General features: G+C 40.2%; 1 protein-coding gene and 1 long non-coding RNA gene across 6 annotated transcripts; both read left to right on the top strand.

Moving 5' to 3' along the window:
• LOC133915782 (casein kinase 1-like protein HD16) lies at positions 1–7770 on the top strand. Of its 2 annotated transcripts, XM_062359208.1 has the most exons (17): positions 1–462; positions 2236–2370; positions 2458–2531; positions 2661–2730; positions 2954–3009; positions 3093–3164; positions 3253–3347; positions 3438–3504; positions 3594–3723; positions 3805–4023; positions 4454–4596; positions 4683–4857; positions 5021–5111; positions 5414–5571; positions 5754–5942; positions 6035–6081; positions 7261–7770. In XM_062359208.1, the coding sequence occupies exons 1-17, from the start codon at positions 385–387 to the stop codon at positions 7262–7264; spliced, it is 1803 nt and encodes a 600-aa protein (XP_062215192.1). In that variant the 5' UTR covers positions 1–384; the 3' UTR covers positions 7265–7770. The 2 variants fall into 2 exon arrangements, with proteins under 2 accessions (XP_062215192.1, XP_062215109.1); XM_062359125.1 differs by lacking the exon at positions 7261–7770 and having other exon boundaries at positions 2–462; positions 6035–6378.
• A 385-nt stretch (positions 7771–8155) lies between these two features.
• LOC133915654 (uncharacterized) lies at positions 8156–11911 on the top strand. Of its 4 annotated transcripts, XR_009909372.1 has the most exons (5): positions 8156–8464; positions 9336–9567; positions 9665–9759; positions 9849–10071; positions 10175–11911. It is a non-coding gene; the product is annotated as an uncharacterized LOC133915654 (long non-coding RNA). The 4 variants fall into 4 exon arrangements; XR_009909369.1 differs by having other exon boundaries at positions 9849–11911; XR_009909387.1 differs by having other exon boundaries at positions 9331–9567; positions 9849–11911.
• Positions 11912–15095: the final 3184 nt, after the last annotated feature.

Below are 15095 nucleotides of genomic sequence, written 5' to 3'. Positions count from 1 at the left end.
GAACAGGGCGAGGAATAGTTCGTATGCAAGTATAGGATTTTTTCCTTTACCCGTGCCCTCTCCTTGCTCCCCTTGTTCTCTGCCTTCGCTCCCGTCGTCGCCGACCACCTCATCCGCCGCCGGGGGCCAAACCCTAGCCCAGCGCAACTGCGTCTCGGCCGATACCCTCCCGCCGCTGCGCTCGATCTCCCCTCCCCACGCGTGCCATGGGGCTGAGCCCGTGACGGATGCGCAGCGCCCCGCGGTTGCGCGTGCCGAGGCCGTGGAGAGCAGCAGCAGCGGAATCCAGTAGCCGAGCCACCAGCCACGAGGTCTAGGGGGGAGTAGCCGCAGCAGCAGAGCGAAGAGGAGCAGCAGCAGCAGGAGGAGGAAGGGGGGCAAGAGATGGACGAGTTCGACAGCGGGGACAAGGGAGGCGCCGGCGCGGGCGATGACGGGGGCGCACCGCCGCTGCCCCAGACGGTAAGCGCGAGATATCTTCTGGGCTGGAAATCCGGTGGCCCTGACTGTTCTGTTGCCTGATTAAACGCTGCCGATCGTGGGTTGCTGCTGAATTGGGTAATTTGTAAGCGATGGGTAACGAGAGGGCATGCTTGTGGCACACTGAGTTGTGTTAGTGGTTGTTACAACAAATTTTCTCCCAAACCATGTGTTTTGAAAACTTATGAGAGAATCACACATAATTGCTAAGAGCGCAATTGTCTGTATGCCTGATCTCTCCCACTACCATGAGACCTTCTGATCCTAAATGGAAACAAATCTAAACTTAGGCTAGGGTTCAAGTATCTGAACTAGACTATGCCTCTGACCTGTGAGATATTATGTATAAGAGTTTAGATTGGAATTGGCGCATTTAGTGCAGCATGTAGTTGCTAGCGTGGAGGAGAATAAGCAGCCATATTTGGGGTTTGGCTGATTGCAGGAGTTGCAGGAGAAATTTAGTTATGCTGATTGAAATCTTGAAATCTGATTAATTTATTATTTTGGAAGTGAATATGTATGACACATGGTGCATGGATTTTTTTTTTGGTCGTTGCTTGGTGCATTTAGTGTGTTTCGGGTGAGGCGAATTCTGCTCATTATTGCCCCAAAGTGTTGCTATTTTAATATTGTCGGCTTGCTGCTTTCTGTGGACATATATGGATTATAGAGTTTATTATCGGTCATGACTTTCAAGGATATGATTGGTGAAGTGGCTAATAACTAATAGATTCCAGCTAGTAAGGTCTTAACAATAAATGGTTGGTTTCGAAAAGTTGTCGATGCAGCACAAACATGGTTGAACGAACATGCTGTCAAATGCACTGTTTCTGCTGTATATGTGTTGTTTAGTGAGTGAAAGTTGCTCATTTGTGTTTTTAACTTTTGTTTCATTGCCGTGTTTCTGCTATGCCTAACTGAGTTCACACATATCTGTTATTGTGTAAACTAGATTGGTCAACTGAATATTCTTAATTGCCATGTATGCCGATGTTATATGCATACACCATCGATAATGTATTTCTCCACACCCCATTGGGCATATGCTGTATTTAACATTTTAGGAAACAAAAACATAGAAATGGCTATGCCCCTTGATGTGTTGGGCATAACTACGTCTGCAGCCTAAGCCTTTGAAAAATTGTTACTATGCACTACTATTACAATATATAAGCAGTTTGCACTTGTTGTGGAGCTTGGGTTCCCTCAGTCTTGAATTGCTGATTTTTTTTCTTTGCCTTGCCCTGTGATGGATCTTTGTTACATTTCTTAATCCACATTTTCAGAGTTATGGTTCAATTCTAGTAGCACTTGAATTGAGTGCCATGTTGTTGTTCTTTCACCCTGTTTCCAGTGGAATTCCCTGTGATCTGTGCCAGAATTGTACTATCTTGTGAAACTCCTGAGTTTCAGATAAGACCTAAGTATGCTCAAAGAACTTGGAAGATATTTTTGGTGTTGAGAGTGTCTAAATGTGTTTGACTTTATTATGTGCTGTGTTGAGCTGTACTATAGCTGTTCCTGTAGGCACAGATTGAATATATCGGTTCAGAATTCCAATGACCTATCTGATATATGCTCAATTGATTCCTTCTATGCATCTTCATTACTTTTCGCATCATGCCATTGTAATGTTGGCTTTAAATTTGGGGTACATAATGTTGTCATATATATTTGTGTTTGTGGCTGCATGTTTTGTTCTGCTATCTGCTTATTTATTTCGGATGCATGCGCACGTGCACGCTCTTGAAACAGGTACAAATCGGGAATTCACCAACCTATAAGCTTGAAAGGAAGCTTGGAAAGGGAGGATTTGGACAAGTATATGTTGGTCGACGTATTTCCTCTCCTCGTCTCGGGGACCGGAACCCTGGTGCAAATTCTTTAGAGGTCACTATATCTGCATAAATGCTTCATAGTGTTGGAACTGAAACTAGCGTAGTTCCATCAAAATCTTCATGCTTCTATACCTGTCAGGTTGCACTGAAATTTGAACATCAAACCAGCAAAGGTTGCAACTATGGTGCTCCTTATGAGTGGCAAGTATACAAGTGAGTATTGAGTAGTGAACATTTGATTTTTTACCATTATTTTTCCCTTCTCTGTAATTCTTTTTGGTGATAGTTATTTCTTGGGTACATTTAACCTCTCTTGCTTATGTGAAAACCTCCCTTTGGCAGCACTCTTAGTGGAAACCATGGTGTCCCACGGGTACACTACAAAGGAAAGCAGGGCGAGTTTTACATCATGGTATTGGACAATGCACTTTCTATATTTATTGGGGGATGGGACATACCGATATACAATATTTTTTTTTTCACTTGTACGCATATATATGATATGCACCAATTTTTTTATAGTTTGGTTTCTCGTATGTGGTTTAATTGCTTTGTGGAAATCTCCTTTTGTTCTTCTTTCCTTAAGAACTGCCAACAAATTTGCTTCTTATCAATCCTACTCGGTTTGCATGCAGGTTATGGATATGTTGGGACCAAGCCTGTGGGATGTTTGGAATAATAATTCCCACTCGTGGGTATCTGCACATTCTTTGTAATTAATCTTTACCACTCGTATTTAACCCTTTCGATTATTTCCAATCTTGTCTTTTACAGGATGTCTGTTGAGATGGTTGCTTGCATAGGTATAGAGGCAATCTCCATACTGGAGAAGATGCACTCTAAAGGGTAATTTGACGTTTTCTTTTTAGATGGAGCCCTCAGTGTGTCTTGTATAGTCGTGTTGAAACTATATCACAAGATGTGTATATGACAGGTATGTCCATGGTGATGTGAAACCTGAGAACTTCTTGCTTGGTCCTCCTGGTACCCTAGAAGAGAAAAAACTTTTTCTTGTTGATCTTGGGTTGGGTAAGTTGTAATCAGATCCAACTTTTGTATTATGTCTATCTGGTGTCAGATATTTATGCACCTTTTATTTATTATTTTGTACTAATGCAGCTACTAAATGGAAGGATGCTGGTACGGGGCAGCATGTTGATTATGATCAGAGACCTGATATCTTTAGGTTCGATTGGAAATATTCTTATGATGTCCTTTACCACACACATTACTTCATTGGAACGTTTTGTTCATTTGTGTTTGCTTCTTAAACAGGGGAACTGTTCGTTATGCTAGTGTGCATGCCCACCTGGGAAGAACTGGGAGTAGGAGAGATGACCTTGAATCCCTTGCATACACACTTATTTTTCTTCTCCGTGGCCGCCTCCCTTGGCAAGGATACCAGGTTAGTTTAGTTGATGTTTAGGTTCCTTTCATTCTTACTCCTACTTCTGCATTTTTTAATTCCATTCTTCAATTAATTTAGGGAGAGAACAAAGGTTTTCTTGTCTGCAAGAAAAAGATGTCAACCTCTCCAGAGTCTTTGTGTGGTATTTGTCCACAACCCTTCCGGCATTTTGTTGAGTATGTCGTGAACTTGAAATTTGACGAAGAACCGAATTATGCCAAGTGCATCTCTCTTTTTGATGGCATTGTTGGTCCAAATCCAGACATTAGACCGATAAACACAGATGGTGCTCAGAAGGTACATTATTCGTCTGTGATCTCTTTACTTTTACTATTTTCATTAGCCTTAAGGACTTGTGGCCATGTCTTCTGTCTTTGCCAAGCAATTTATGATTCCATCAGCTTTGGATCACCGCCTATGTTCAATTATTATTCCCCAAGAATACCTGTTGTTTGTTAACTGCATTGGGATAACCCTGTGATTTTATTTTTGGGGGATTTGTTATGTCATACAATTGAACTCAGTTTGATCTCATTTCCACTATGTGAAGCGCTAAATATTGACTATGACTTTCATGAGAATAAAATAGTGTTATGCTATTATAAGCGACATGAAGGCAACAGTACAGTAGTTGATCCCACGTTTTCAAATTTTCGCTGCAGATTATTGCATTTATGTAGTATAAGCTATCTGCCTAATAACTAATGCTTGATCCGATTGCTGCCAGCTAATATACCAGGTTGGCCAGAAGAGAGGCCGCTTAATAGTGGATGAAAATGATGATGAGCAACCTAAGAAGAAGATTAGAATGGGGATGCCGGCAACTCAGTGGATTAGTGTCTACAATGCCCGTCGACCTATGAAACAGAGGTCTGCTTGACACATAACTCTGCTTAATAGCAGTAAAGAGAATTCTCCATTGTCTTACGGTTACTCTTACCACATTTATTTATCAGGTACCACTACAATGTAGCAGATAATAGATTACTACAACATATTCAAAAAGGAAATGAGGATGGCTTGTTTATTAGTTCAGTTTCCTCCTCCTCAAATCTGTGGGCTTTAATTATGGATGCTGGCACCGGTTTTACCTCTCAAGTATACGAACTTTCTAATTACTTTCTTCCCAAGGTAAGCAATTTTGTTTCGTCTTACCTTCCAGGATTTACTTTTCTCTGTTTATGGTTGGATATCAATACTTTGCTGATTAGGCATCCTCAATGATATCTCATTTGTCATTTGCATGGTGTTGTTTCATGCTGTTACAGCTTTTAACTTGCTTGTGCTGTGTTAGGAATGGATAATGGAGCAGTGGGAGAAAAATTACTATATCACCGCATTGGCTGGTGCGAACAATGGCAGCTCTTTGGTGATCATGTCAAGAGGTAATCTCAATGTTTCAGCTTGATGCCTTGACTGCAGAACATATTGCCCCCCCCCCCCCCTCTCGCTGCGGGATCTTTTAGCATCTAAGCCATTAAAAATCCTTTAGCATCTACTGTAAGAGCTGTGCTCGCAACTCCCTCATGCCCGGGATGGAGATGGACTTAAGCTTTCACCCCGATAAGCTATATCCTAGAGTTGTAGAAGTTTTTGGTTGGATGCTGTTCAAAATGGGAACACTTGTATCTTGGAGAATTGGCTGTTGGTATAAATGAACAAGTATTGAATTAGTGTTGTTCTCCAGGAACACAATATGCGCAGCAGTCCTACAAAGTAAGCGATTCATTTCCCTTCAAATGGATAAACAAAAAGTGGAAGGAGGGCTTCTATGTCACAGCTATGGCGACAGCTGGAAGCCGATGGGCAGTTATCATGTCCCGCAATGCTGGTTTTAGTGCTCAGGTACGTGTTACTGTCCTTGATTTTGAGTGTACACAAACCTTGCAATGAAGTGAAACTCAAAACTTGATTCTCTGTTGCTGAAATGAATCTGGAAAGAATTTTACATATAACGAATGTCGTATTTAGAATTACGAGGATCCACTCCTGAAGCAAATACTTGAACAGACCTATTTCTTTTGTAGGTAGTGGAGCTTGATTTCTTGTATCCGAGTGAGGGCATCCACACGCGTTGGGACAATGGCTATCGCATCACCGCAACAGCTGCCACATGGGACCAGGCGGCTTTTATCTTGAGCATCCCTAGGAGAAAGCCTACTGATGAAACACAGGAGACCCTGAGAACATCTGCTTTCCCCAGCCAGCATGTGAAGGTGACTTGACCTTTTCTCACTCCTTTTGTGATGTGAACTCCAGACAAGGGATATTGTATTTTGTTTCCACCTGCTGATCAATCTGTTTACAGGACAAATGGTCAAAGAACCTCTACCTGGCTTCCATTTGCTACGGAAGGTCGGTATCCTGAAAGATCTACTAATGTCAAACACCGGTTTTATGATAAGATGGGGATTTTGAAGTGCAAACCTTGCTAACTTACTTACCCGTAACTAACAAAAGGTAACCTATATGAGAAAAGCAAAGCCTGTTGTGTTTCGCTAGCATGGAGCTAAGAACAGTGTGCTCTAACCATGTGGTTTGGTTGTGTATAACTTATCCAAAGCATTAGAGCATGTTGTAAAGAATGTAGAAGTGTACCTGCTTAATTGTCATGTATAGAAAGTTAAACTCGACCTGTACCTTGAGATAGCTCATCGCAGCAGTGTTTCACAATGACTGTTGGCTCCTGCCTCTTTGCTGTTCGTGCTGCTGTGGCTACCGGAGTGCGTCTGCTCTGTTATGCTGTTGCGCTACGGGCACGCGGTACGCTGGGCATATTTCACTGCTGGTTTGGTAGAGAGGCTGTCGGTCTCGTCATATGTGACTGAATCGCGGTTCATTTGTGAACCGCCAGTCTGTTAGGTGGGGCATTCGAACATCATATGGTGACAGGTGATTAACATCGCCGGCTTGTCTTGGCTGAACGAGTAGAGCACGACGCTGTCAAGTGTTGGTGCGGCTCAAGAACGGTAGGTTTGGCAAGATCGGTCTCCCGCTGGTGACACGATTGGAAACTGGAAACAGTCACCTTGTTTTTTTTTTTTTTTTTAAAAGAGAACACACTCATCTTGATTTGTCACAACGGGCGTCTACTCCGAGCAGAGCCTTTTCAAAGGTCTTTGAGTCAACGCATGAGCCAGAGCTTTGAGGGTAGGGGGAATCCCTCCCCCGTGCCATGCCGAAAGCCCATGAATACCACAGGTGATTCAGGCATGCAGCCTTCTGGCCTTGAGTTGACGTCTCGCCGAGTGTTTAATTTTGGTTGTCCAAGCTTGGTATTGCCTGCCTCTCGCCGAGTGTTTCTATGACGTTTTCTTTCTTTCTTCTTTATGTAACGGGTGTCTTCTATCTTTCAGTTTGGTAGTACTTCGGTTTGCGTGTTGTTGCTTCCACAGTCTTTGCTGCACCTGCTGTCCTTGAAAATCATGTGTAGTTTTCTATTAGTCGTTCGGTTTATTTTGCTCCTCTTATGGGAACAGTCATTTGAAATTGCTCTGTAATGCTTTCCTGGTACTGAAACCTTTTGTTAAACAGATGAATCTGTCTACGGGCGAATGGACGTTCCGAGTTATTACGGTGAAAATAGCTTCTGGTCTCTCAAGCCATGGTAGGGTCGCCGATAGCACATATACATCGACAACTGGAAGTGATGCTGGTAACTGAACTGGACCTCACCTGATGACTGAACCACCAAAACTCCAGACAACTTTGACGCTGCTCCCAAGTGAACTGGAGGAAGACCGAGTTGAAGAGTTCCTCTTCCTTTTGCTTGTCTAGCGCTCTGCTTTTGTCGTAGACTTGGTTGTTGGTTTGTAGTAATAGGATGGCTCATTTTGTGCCCTACGTACTCTGTTAAGTTGTTACATCTGTAATGTTAAACTACTGCGTGAGCATATGTTGTCTGTAATGTTGCAAAAAACTGTTATATGGTATACCAGCATCGAGCGGGAACGTGTCAACGTGGTGTACACTTGTAGTACTTTTCTGCATGTATTTTCATCAGATCGTTAATTTCATGAGAGGAATCACTTTTTTGGGAGGATTAACTCGATTAATCGGTCAAATGGAAAAGTGAGCCAAGCTTTGCGGATGCCTATTGGAACGGATGTGATTCCTTGACGTTAGACGTCACGGAAACTTCGTCGTTGACGTGTGAGTCTTACTCCATATGTCAGCGACGGCACGCGACGTTAAGAGATTCTCGTACTACTGTAACAGGCTCGAGGAAACAACACTCAGCATGTTGGATTACGATTCTACATAGGATAGTATAAGTAGATTATTTCATTAGCTGTATAGGATTATATATGAACTGTTAGTTGGATGTATCGGATAATATAAATCTTTATTATTACATCTAAAGCTCCTCGATTTCTCGCCCGCTCGTTGATCCACGTCTGCAAAAATATTTGAACCGTTGGATGGAACTATCCTGAAGAAGAGCCGTCAGATCACTGAGTGCGAGCGCCGGTGTTCGCAAGCTTCTCGAGTCCTCGCTGATCCTTTCTTCTCCCCGCTGCTCCGCTTCTTCGTCCTCTCCTTCCCCTCCTCTTGCGCCGCCCGTGAAAATCCGCTGCCGACCAGGGCGTAGGCCGCTCGTGATCCTTTCCTCCTCTAGCTACGTGTGCCACTCCGCCGAGAACCAGGGCGCTACGCAGGTGAATCGAGGAAACCAAAGGAAAAATCGACAAGAAAACAACCCAAATCGAAGCAGCAATTGAGGAATCTGTAGATCGAGGTGAAGATTTGAGTTTGATCTATTTTTCCCTGAACTATTCGATATTTAGATCTACATGATTAAGGAGTAGGCACCGGTGATAATCCCCTTGCTGCTGCCCTGGTCCCCAATTCTTCCGTGTTTAGATCTAGGTGATTTAGGAGCACGCATCATGTCGCCGGTCACAGTGACCATCGACGGTGCCTAAGTCCCAACCTGCCGCCGCTATCAGCTAGGTTCAATAGTTTTCGTCCTTCCGTATGCTAGCTGAAGGTCTATTGAGCCTGGGCATGGGTGATTATGTTACTAGTGCTATTGAACTAATTATAGAGAATGCCGACTTCAGAGAGAGTGATGTTTCTGCAATAAGGGAATATCTCAAGATCCGCAAATTTTATGATGCATTAGCAACTTTTGGCCGGCTCCTAGAGATCAACAACCCTCAGTGGACTTACTGATGATACAGCATGCCTGAGAGAATTGTATCAGGGGAATTTCTGAGTAGATGATAGTGTTGCTGGTTGCTTGATGGGCCTAAAAATTTTAAGCTTTCCCACCACCGCCAATTTCCCGTAGATCCATCTGCATGAAGGTGGCATGTTGTTTTTCTGATTGTTCGTGTTTCGTTTCAATCGGAGTAGATTGTATTTGATTATTTGTGTTCTGAAAGTGCCTCTTCCTCTTATTGTTAAGAGCACAGGTAGCAGGTGGTGCTCTTAGTGTATTCTAAACTTTGGCTACAGTTTTTTTTTGGTCAATGTTATATAGAAATTAAGAAATAATAATCATAGATTAATAGCAGCAGATGACTTTTATGTAAAGAAATTTTGTGGAAAATCTGCTTATTATCAGACATGGTATTAATGCTACCTCTTTTATCAAGCAAGTGTAGACATGCTTATGTGCAACAACTTCTTGAGCTCTATTGCTTTTATATAAGCATGGCTGAAACCGTCATCAGCGATTGAGCAGTTCCGGTGGGTCAAGGCCTTCCTTCTGGATGCATGGCAAGAATTCCGGAGCCGGTTTGGCGTCGTCGAATCACAGTTATGGCATTGGGATCGCGCAGTTCCTTGGGGGCAAGAATTTTCTTTTCACTGGTGGAACTGAATTCCTGGCAAAAGGTATTGATTCTTTCTCTCTCTATCTTCTTTGGATTAATTATTATGTTATTGCAATCCTAATTCTGTGCTTGATTTCCATTGTTCTTCTGTGTATCAGTTCTTATAGAGAATCTTGAGGGCAAATCCTGATGTTGGCAAGATATATATGTTGATCAAGGCCAAAGACAGTCATTGAAAAGATTGCAAAACGGGGTATGGTAACTGTACTTCTGAGCATGTACTCCAGACTGTTTTTTGTTCTTCATCCAAATGATCATAACGTTTCTGTCTGCAATATGCAGGTAGAAGACACAAATTTGTTCAAATGCTTGCAAGAAATCTACGGGAAAGACTACCACAGCTTTGTATCAAGGACGATGTCAGAGAAGCCAACATTGGCATTGCCCCTGAGCTAGCCGATGATATCGCAGAACAAGTGGATATCATAGTTAACGCAGCAGCGAATGCCACATTTGATGAGAGGTTGTTTCAAGAATGTGCAGCTCGATTCAAGAACAAATACAAGTAAATTTCAATATTAATTTTACTTATTATCCCTATTATCAGACTAACTATATATTAAAATTAGTATAAGTTGAAGATTACTCACTACATAATATTTTCACAGTTACGACAGCTTCAAAGTGAAAAATGATCCAAATATCCAATGGACATAGAACAGAATGAGTACTAGAAGCATCTGTCACTCTTCAGAGTATTTTGAAGGCTATGAACATTGTAGCGTTAACTATGTCACATCTGTACATCAAACCTCATACAACTATGTCCATTATCTTTTTAACTAAGTATAGGACTGCTAATTTCAAGTGGTCTTCCAGTTTATTCACCTATTTTCATTACTGGCCAAATCGTTTACTACTAAATAACCACTGTATTTACCTCTGCACAAAATATCAATGACGGTACATATAAACAACGGAGAAAAAGCCATCTAACTTGCCAAATTGGGCATACATAGGACCAACGAAAATTAGCGAAGGAAACCAACGTTACAAGGCCCAACGAATGGGCTACCAGGTGTGGCAACGCCGCTCCATATTTCTAGTATATTATTTACTTAAAAACATGTATTATATCCATGTATAGCTTATTTTTTAAAATAATATTTTTATATTTATAGTTATCATCGAATTTTGTGATTATTAAATTAATTATAGCTCTCGCCACCCTATCCCCGTCCAACCAGCGGTCCGTCATTCGCAGGCATCCCCGCCACCCCGCCCCCTGTGTTCGACGCTGTCGTTGGGTCGGTCTGCTACCCTAAGCATCCCTCTAAGTCCAGAGAGCATATACTGAGCCCCAAAACAGTGAAACCCTCTCCCAAAATCCCATCGGCGGTGAGAAAAGAATTGTCAATCGTAGAATCCAAGATTTTCAGTCGCGTGATTAATATGAGGTGTGGTTAAAAGAAAACACACTGTTTCATTTGCCACAACGACTATCTGTCTACATATCCGGTAGATACTTTAAAAATTTATCCTCTATAACACTATTATAATATCCTTTAATACTATTACAATACTCCTATTTTTTTTTATCTCTAACAGCTACTTTATTTTTTGCATTCTATTACTTTCCATCTCTCTTTAGATTCGCGATCATTATCTGTGAACAGTGATATTGTATGAGAGAGAATCTGCAAATTTATAGTAGCTGTAGCACTGGATATGCAGCATTGTAGCAGTGGAAGCGGCATCCACTAGAGCTTGTTTGTGGCCGCTTTGAGTCCGTATCCGTCGACACTGTGAAGTGGATTGGTTTTTGCCGATTCTGTTGGAATGATCTAAGGATAACTCTAGTGGTTATAGATAGCAGCTAAGGTCATCTCCAACGGAGGCTTCATCCGCCGGCCGTATTCCTGTTGATGTACCTTTTGCCGATCGACTCTCCCGCAACGCTCTCCAACAGGTATGTTTTCCAGCGCTACAGGGAAGCCGGACAGGAGGAGACGGCGGTATTTTTGCGGACGAAAACCGGACGTCGTATTACTGTTCACGGAGTATGCATGTGGACCCGAAGAGATGAGGAGAGTAATGGAAGGTAGGAAATATAGTAGTTGTTGGAGATAGAAAAAATAGAAGATACTGTAATAATATTAGAGGATGCTGTAATAGTATTATAGGGGATAAATTTTTAAAGTATCTGTTAGAGATGACCTAAGTAGCTTTTATTCCTATGATAGAGTAATGTGTAATGTCAAGAGCCCCAATACGGGGAAGAACCCTTTCTTGTTGCTCTCGCATGTCGCATCCAGGCTCCGCTGCGCCAAACTGCAGTTCCCAAACTTTTGTTTAATCTCAAAAAGTCGGATATGGTAAACATCAGTTAATTGAAATCCAGCTAATCAATGGAATTCTCCCAATTGTTTCATACTTCGGAGATTTCCTTTCTGACCGCAAGCTGTGTTTGTACACTCTTTGGGAATGGGAGAAATGCTCTTCCTTCTTTTTCTAGCACTTCATCTGATCACAAATAAGTGTACAAATAAGTGTTATTTTTATATCGATACATTTATCAAAACACAATTTTAACTATTATTTTTTTATTATAATATATTTGTAAAATATAGTAAAAATATATTAGTAAAATATAGTAAAAATATATTATTATAAAAATACTTTCAAGACAAATTACCTATATTATTTTCAGATCAAAACTCAAAAATAAAAAATAATATGTAACTAACGTTTGAAATGATTGACTACATGTAACCCAAAATGGTAGGAGTATATTGCAAGATATCTTGTGAGAGAAGCCTCTGTTTAGCCAATCAGAAAGAGAGATCGTTGCAGCTGTAGCATGAAGCCGTAGAGTGCATTCAACTTTGATGGTTGCAGCTGTAGCATGAAGCCATAGAGTGCATTCAACTTTGATCGTTGCAGCTGTAGCATGAAGCCATTCAACTTTGATCGTTCAAAAGTGAGTTCTTTTGTAATGCTTTATTTATATGTATTTTTATCATTTCATGTAAATGAAGCATTACAAAATAACTCACTTTTTCATCATATAAACTAGGGCTGAAAATAATTTTAGAAATTAGTTTATCACATAAGAAAAATATTAGTGATTTTTTCTAGATTTTTGGGAATTTATTTGAGACACTAAAAATTATTACAAGCTATAAAAGTTGTCTTTTTTAAAGAATTTTAGTTTTAAATATACGAAGGATTTTTCGGTGAATATAATTAAAATGGGTTGCACATGTATTATGGAATATGTAAAAAAAGTTTTAACATTTTTGGAGTAACAGAAGACCACCGTTTTGAAAAAGAGGAAAAACGAAATTCAAACGCACTACTGTTACTGTTCACGTGCGGTACTGTTTATTTTCTAAAGTGGCACTGTAGCACTGTATTCGACCCGTACCCGAATATGGTGCTACACTACCATTTTTGCACACCGTGTGCTGAAAATGGTGCTACAGTGTTATTTTCGACACACTGTGTGCCGAAAATAGTCTACAGTGTCATATTCGGCACACACTGTGCCGAATACGGATGCTAAAATTATAAATACGCTGACATGTTATCTATTTCAGCAAATATGGTCATATATGTTATCTAATTTTAGATTTTTGCTATAGTTTCTCTATGCACACATATGTTCCTCCTCGAAATGCCTCCTCTAATGTTGTTAGGTAAAGTCGCAAACAGTAATTTGTGGAAGTATGAACATTAATTTGTAATAAAAATACTATAGCATATGTACCAGCACAAGAATACTATACTGATTTTGCTGTACACAAGTGCTATAGAGATACTGTAGCGCTAAATTTCTGGACGTCTATTTCCCATCTGAACGTCTATTTCCAATCAAGAAAAAGTTTGACTAAAAAATATTAAGAAAAAATTAACGAAAAAATAGTTTAAAAATTTTGAGAAAGGAGAAGCCGATTTAGGGTCTGTTTGGTTGCCCGAATGTCCTCAGCCTGGTGCGTACGAGTCATGCAGGCTGAGTTGAGTCAGGCTGAGTTGATGCATGAGGGTCTGTTTGGTTGGCTGTATGTGCTGAGTCTGGCTGAGAAAAGATTATGTTTGGTTGCCCGCACGAGTATACGTTACATTACAAAGAAACTCACTTTTTTACTAAACAACCTAGGTTGAAAATATTTTTATGAATTAGTACATCACAGGATAAGAATATTAATGAATTTTTTATAATTTTTGAAGAATTTTAATTAAATATTGACTTAGATTTTTTGGATCAAATTAATTAAAATGGGTTGCTAGTGAGCTCTAGTTTACTCACGAAAACGTTTAGAATTTTTGGATCACTCTTGTACCACTAAATAAAATCTAAAGTTAAATAAAAAAATTATACGCACAGTATTTGTTGCACCCGGCGAGCCAGCCCCGGCGCGTACGCCCGATTCCGGCGTACGCGCGGAGCCAGGCTCGCTCGGTGCGTTTGTACGCGCGGGTGCAGGCGACAGAGCTGATCCAGGCAACCAAACAGGCGCTGAGCACAAGCTGATGCAGGCGCTGATGCAAGTACGAGGGGAGCTGACCATCCAAACACGCCCTTAATGTATGGGAACACAGGTAGGAGCTAGAACAGATAAGTTACTATGCGCGCCTTAGTCGTCGGTTGCAGACAAGGAGCACTAGGCGGTAGCTTAGCAGCTAAGACATCCCAACTATTTTTCTTCTTTTTCCTTTCCTGATTACTTTTTCAGTTTTATTCTCTTTATTTCTTATTTTTAATCATTTTTTTCAGAATTCGTAAAAGAAAAAAAGTATCTTATTGAAAAAAAAGAACTTGAAAATCCTTCGTAAACTGTTAAGTTAAAGTGCTGAAAAAATAAAATTACTTTGTGAAAAAAATTTAGACCGAAAAAAGAATCCATTAAGTATCAGCTAAGACTATCTTCAACAGCTAACTTAAAATTTCATACTTTCACTGATTGCAGACAAGGAGCACTAGGCGTTAGCTTAGCAGCTAAGACATCCCAACTATTTTTCTTCTTTCTCCTTTCCTGATTACTTTTTCAGTTTTATTCTCTTTATTTTTTTTTATTTTTAATCATTTTTTTCAGAATTCGTAAAAGAAAAAAAAAGTATCTTATTGAAAAAAAGAACTTGAAAATCCTTCGTAAACTGTTAAGTTAAAGTGCTGAAAAAATAAAATTACTTTGTGAAAAAAATTTAGACTGAAAAAGGAATCCATTAGGTATCAGCTAAGACTATTTTCAACAGCTAACTTAAAATTTCATACTTTCACCGATTACAAATATTGGTCGTTTTAGATTTATACACAAATATTAAAAAAATAGATCAAATGACCTTATTATCCTTTATTTATTCTGTATTAGAAAAGATAGTTTATTTATTTGTGAGAGTGATAGTATTTATTAAAAAGAGCAAGATGAGAAAAAAAAGAAAAAATACATAGAAGTTTGAGAATAACTTATATTTAGAGAATAGTTGAGAGGCTAAAACGATCTACATTTACAACAGAAAGAGTACTTTATAATATTATTATAATAATCATTATGTTACAGTACTCTCTTTTTCAAACACCTCCTACAT

This window comes from Phragmites australis, chromosome 1 (assembly GCF_958298935.1).
Source record: "Phragmites australis chromosome 1, lpPhrAust1.1, whole genome shotgun sequence".
Classification (NCBI taxonomy): Eukaryota; Viridiplantae; Streptophyta; class Magnoliopsida; order Poales; family Poaceae; genus Phragmites; species Phragmites australis.
This window is presented reverse-complemented; position numbering and strand designations above follow the sequence as displayed.

Coding starts and splice junctions, on each gene's coding strand:
- LOC133915782 (XM_062359125.1), top strand. CDS start 385: ATGGACGAGTTCGACAGCGGGGACAAGGGAGGCGCCGGCGCGGGCGAT. Junction 2,532..2,660: donor TATGAGTGGCAAGTATACAA/GTGAGTATTGAG, acceptor TCCCTTTGGCAG/CACTCTTAGTGGAAACCATG. Junction 4,024..4,453: donor ACACAGATGGTGCTCAGAAG/GTACATTATTCG, acceptor GATTGCTGCCAG/CTAATATACCAGGTTGGCCA.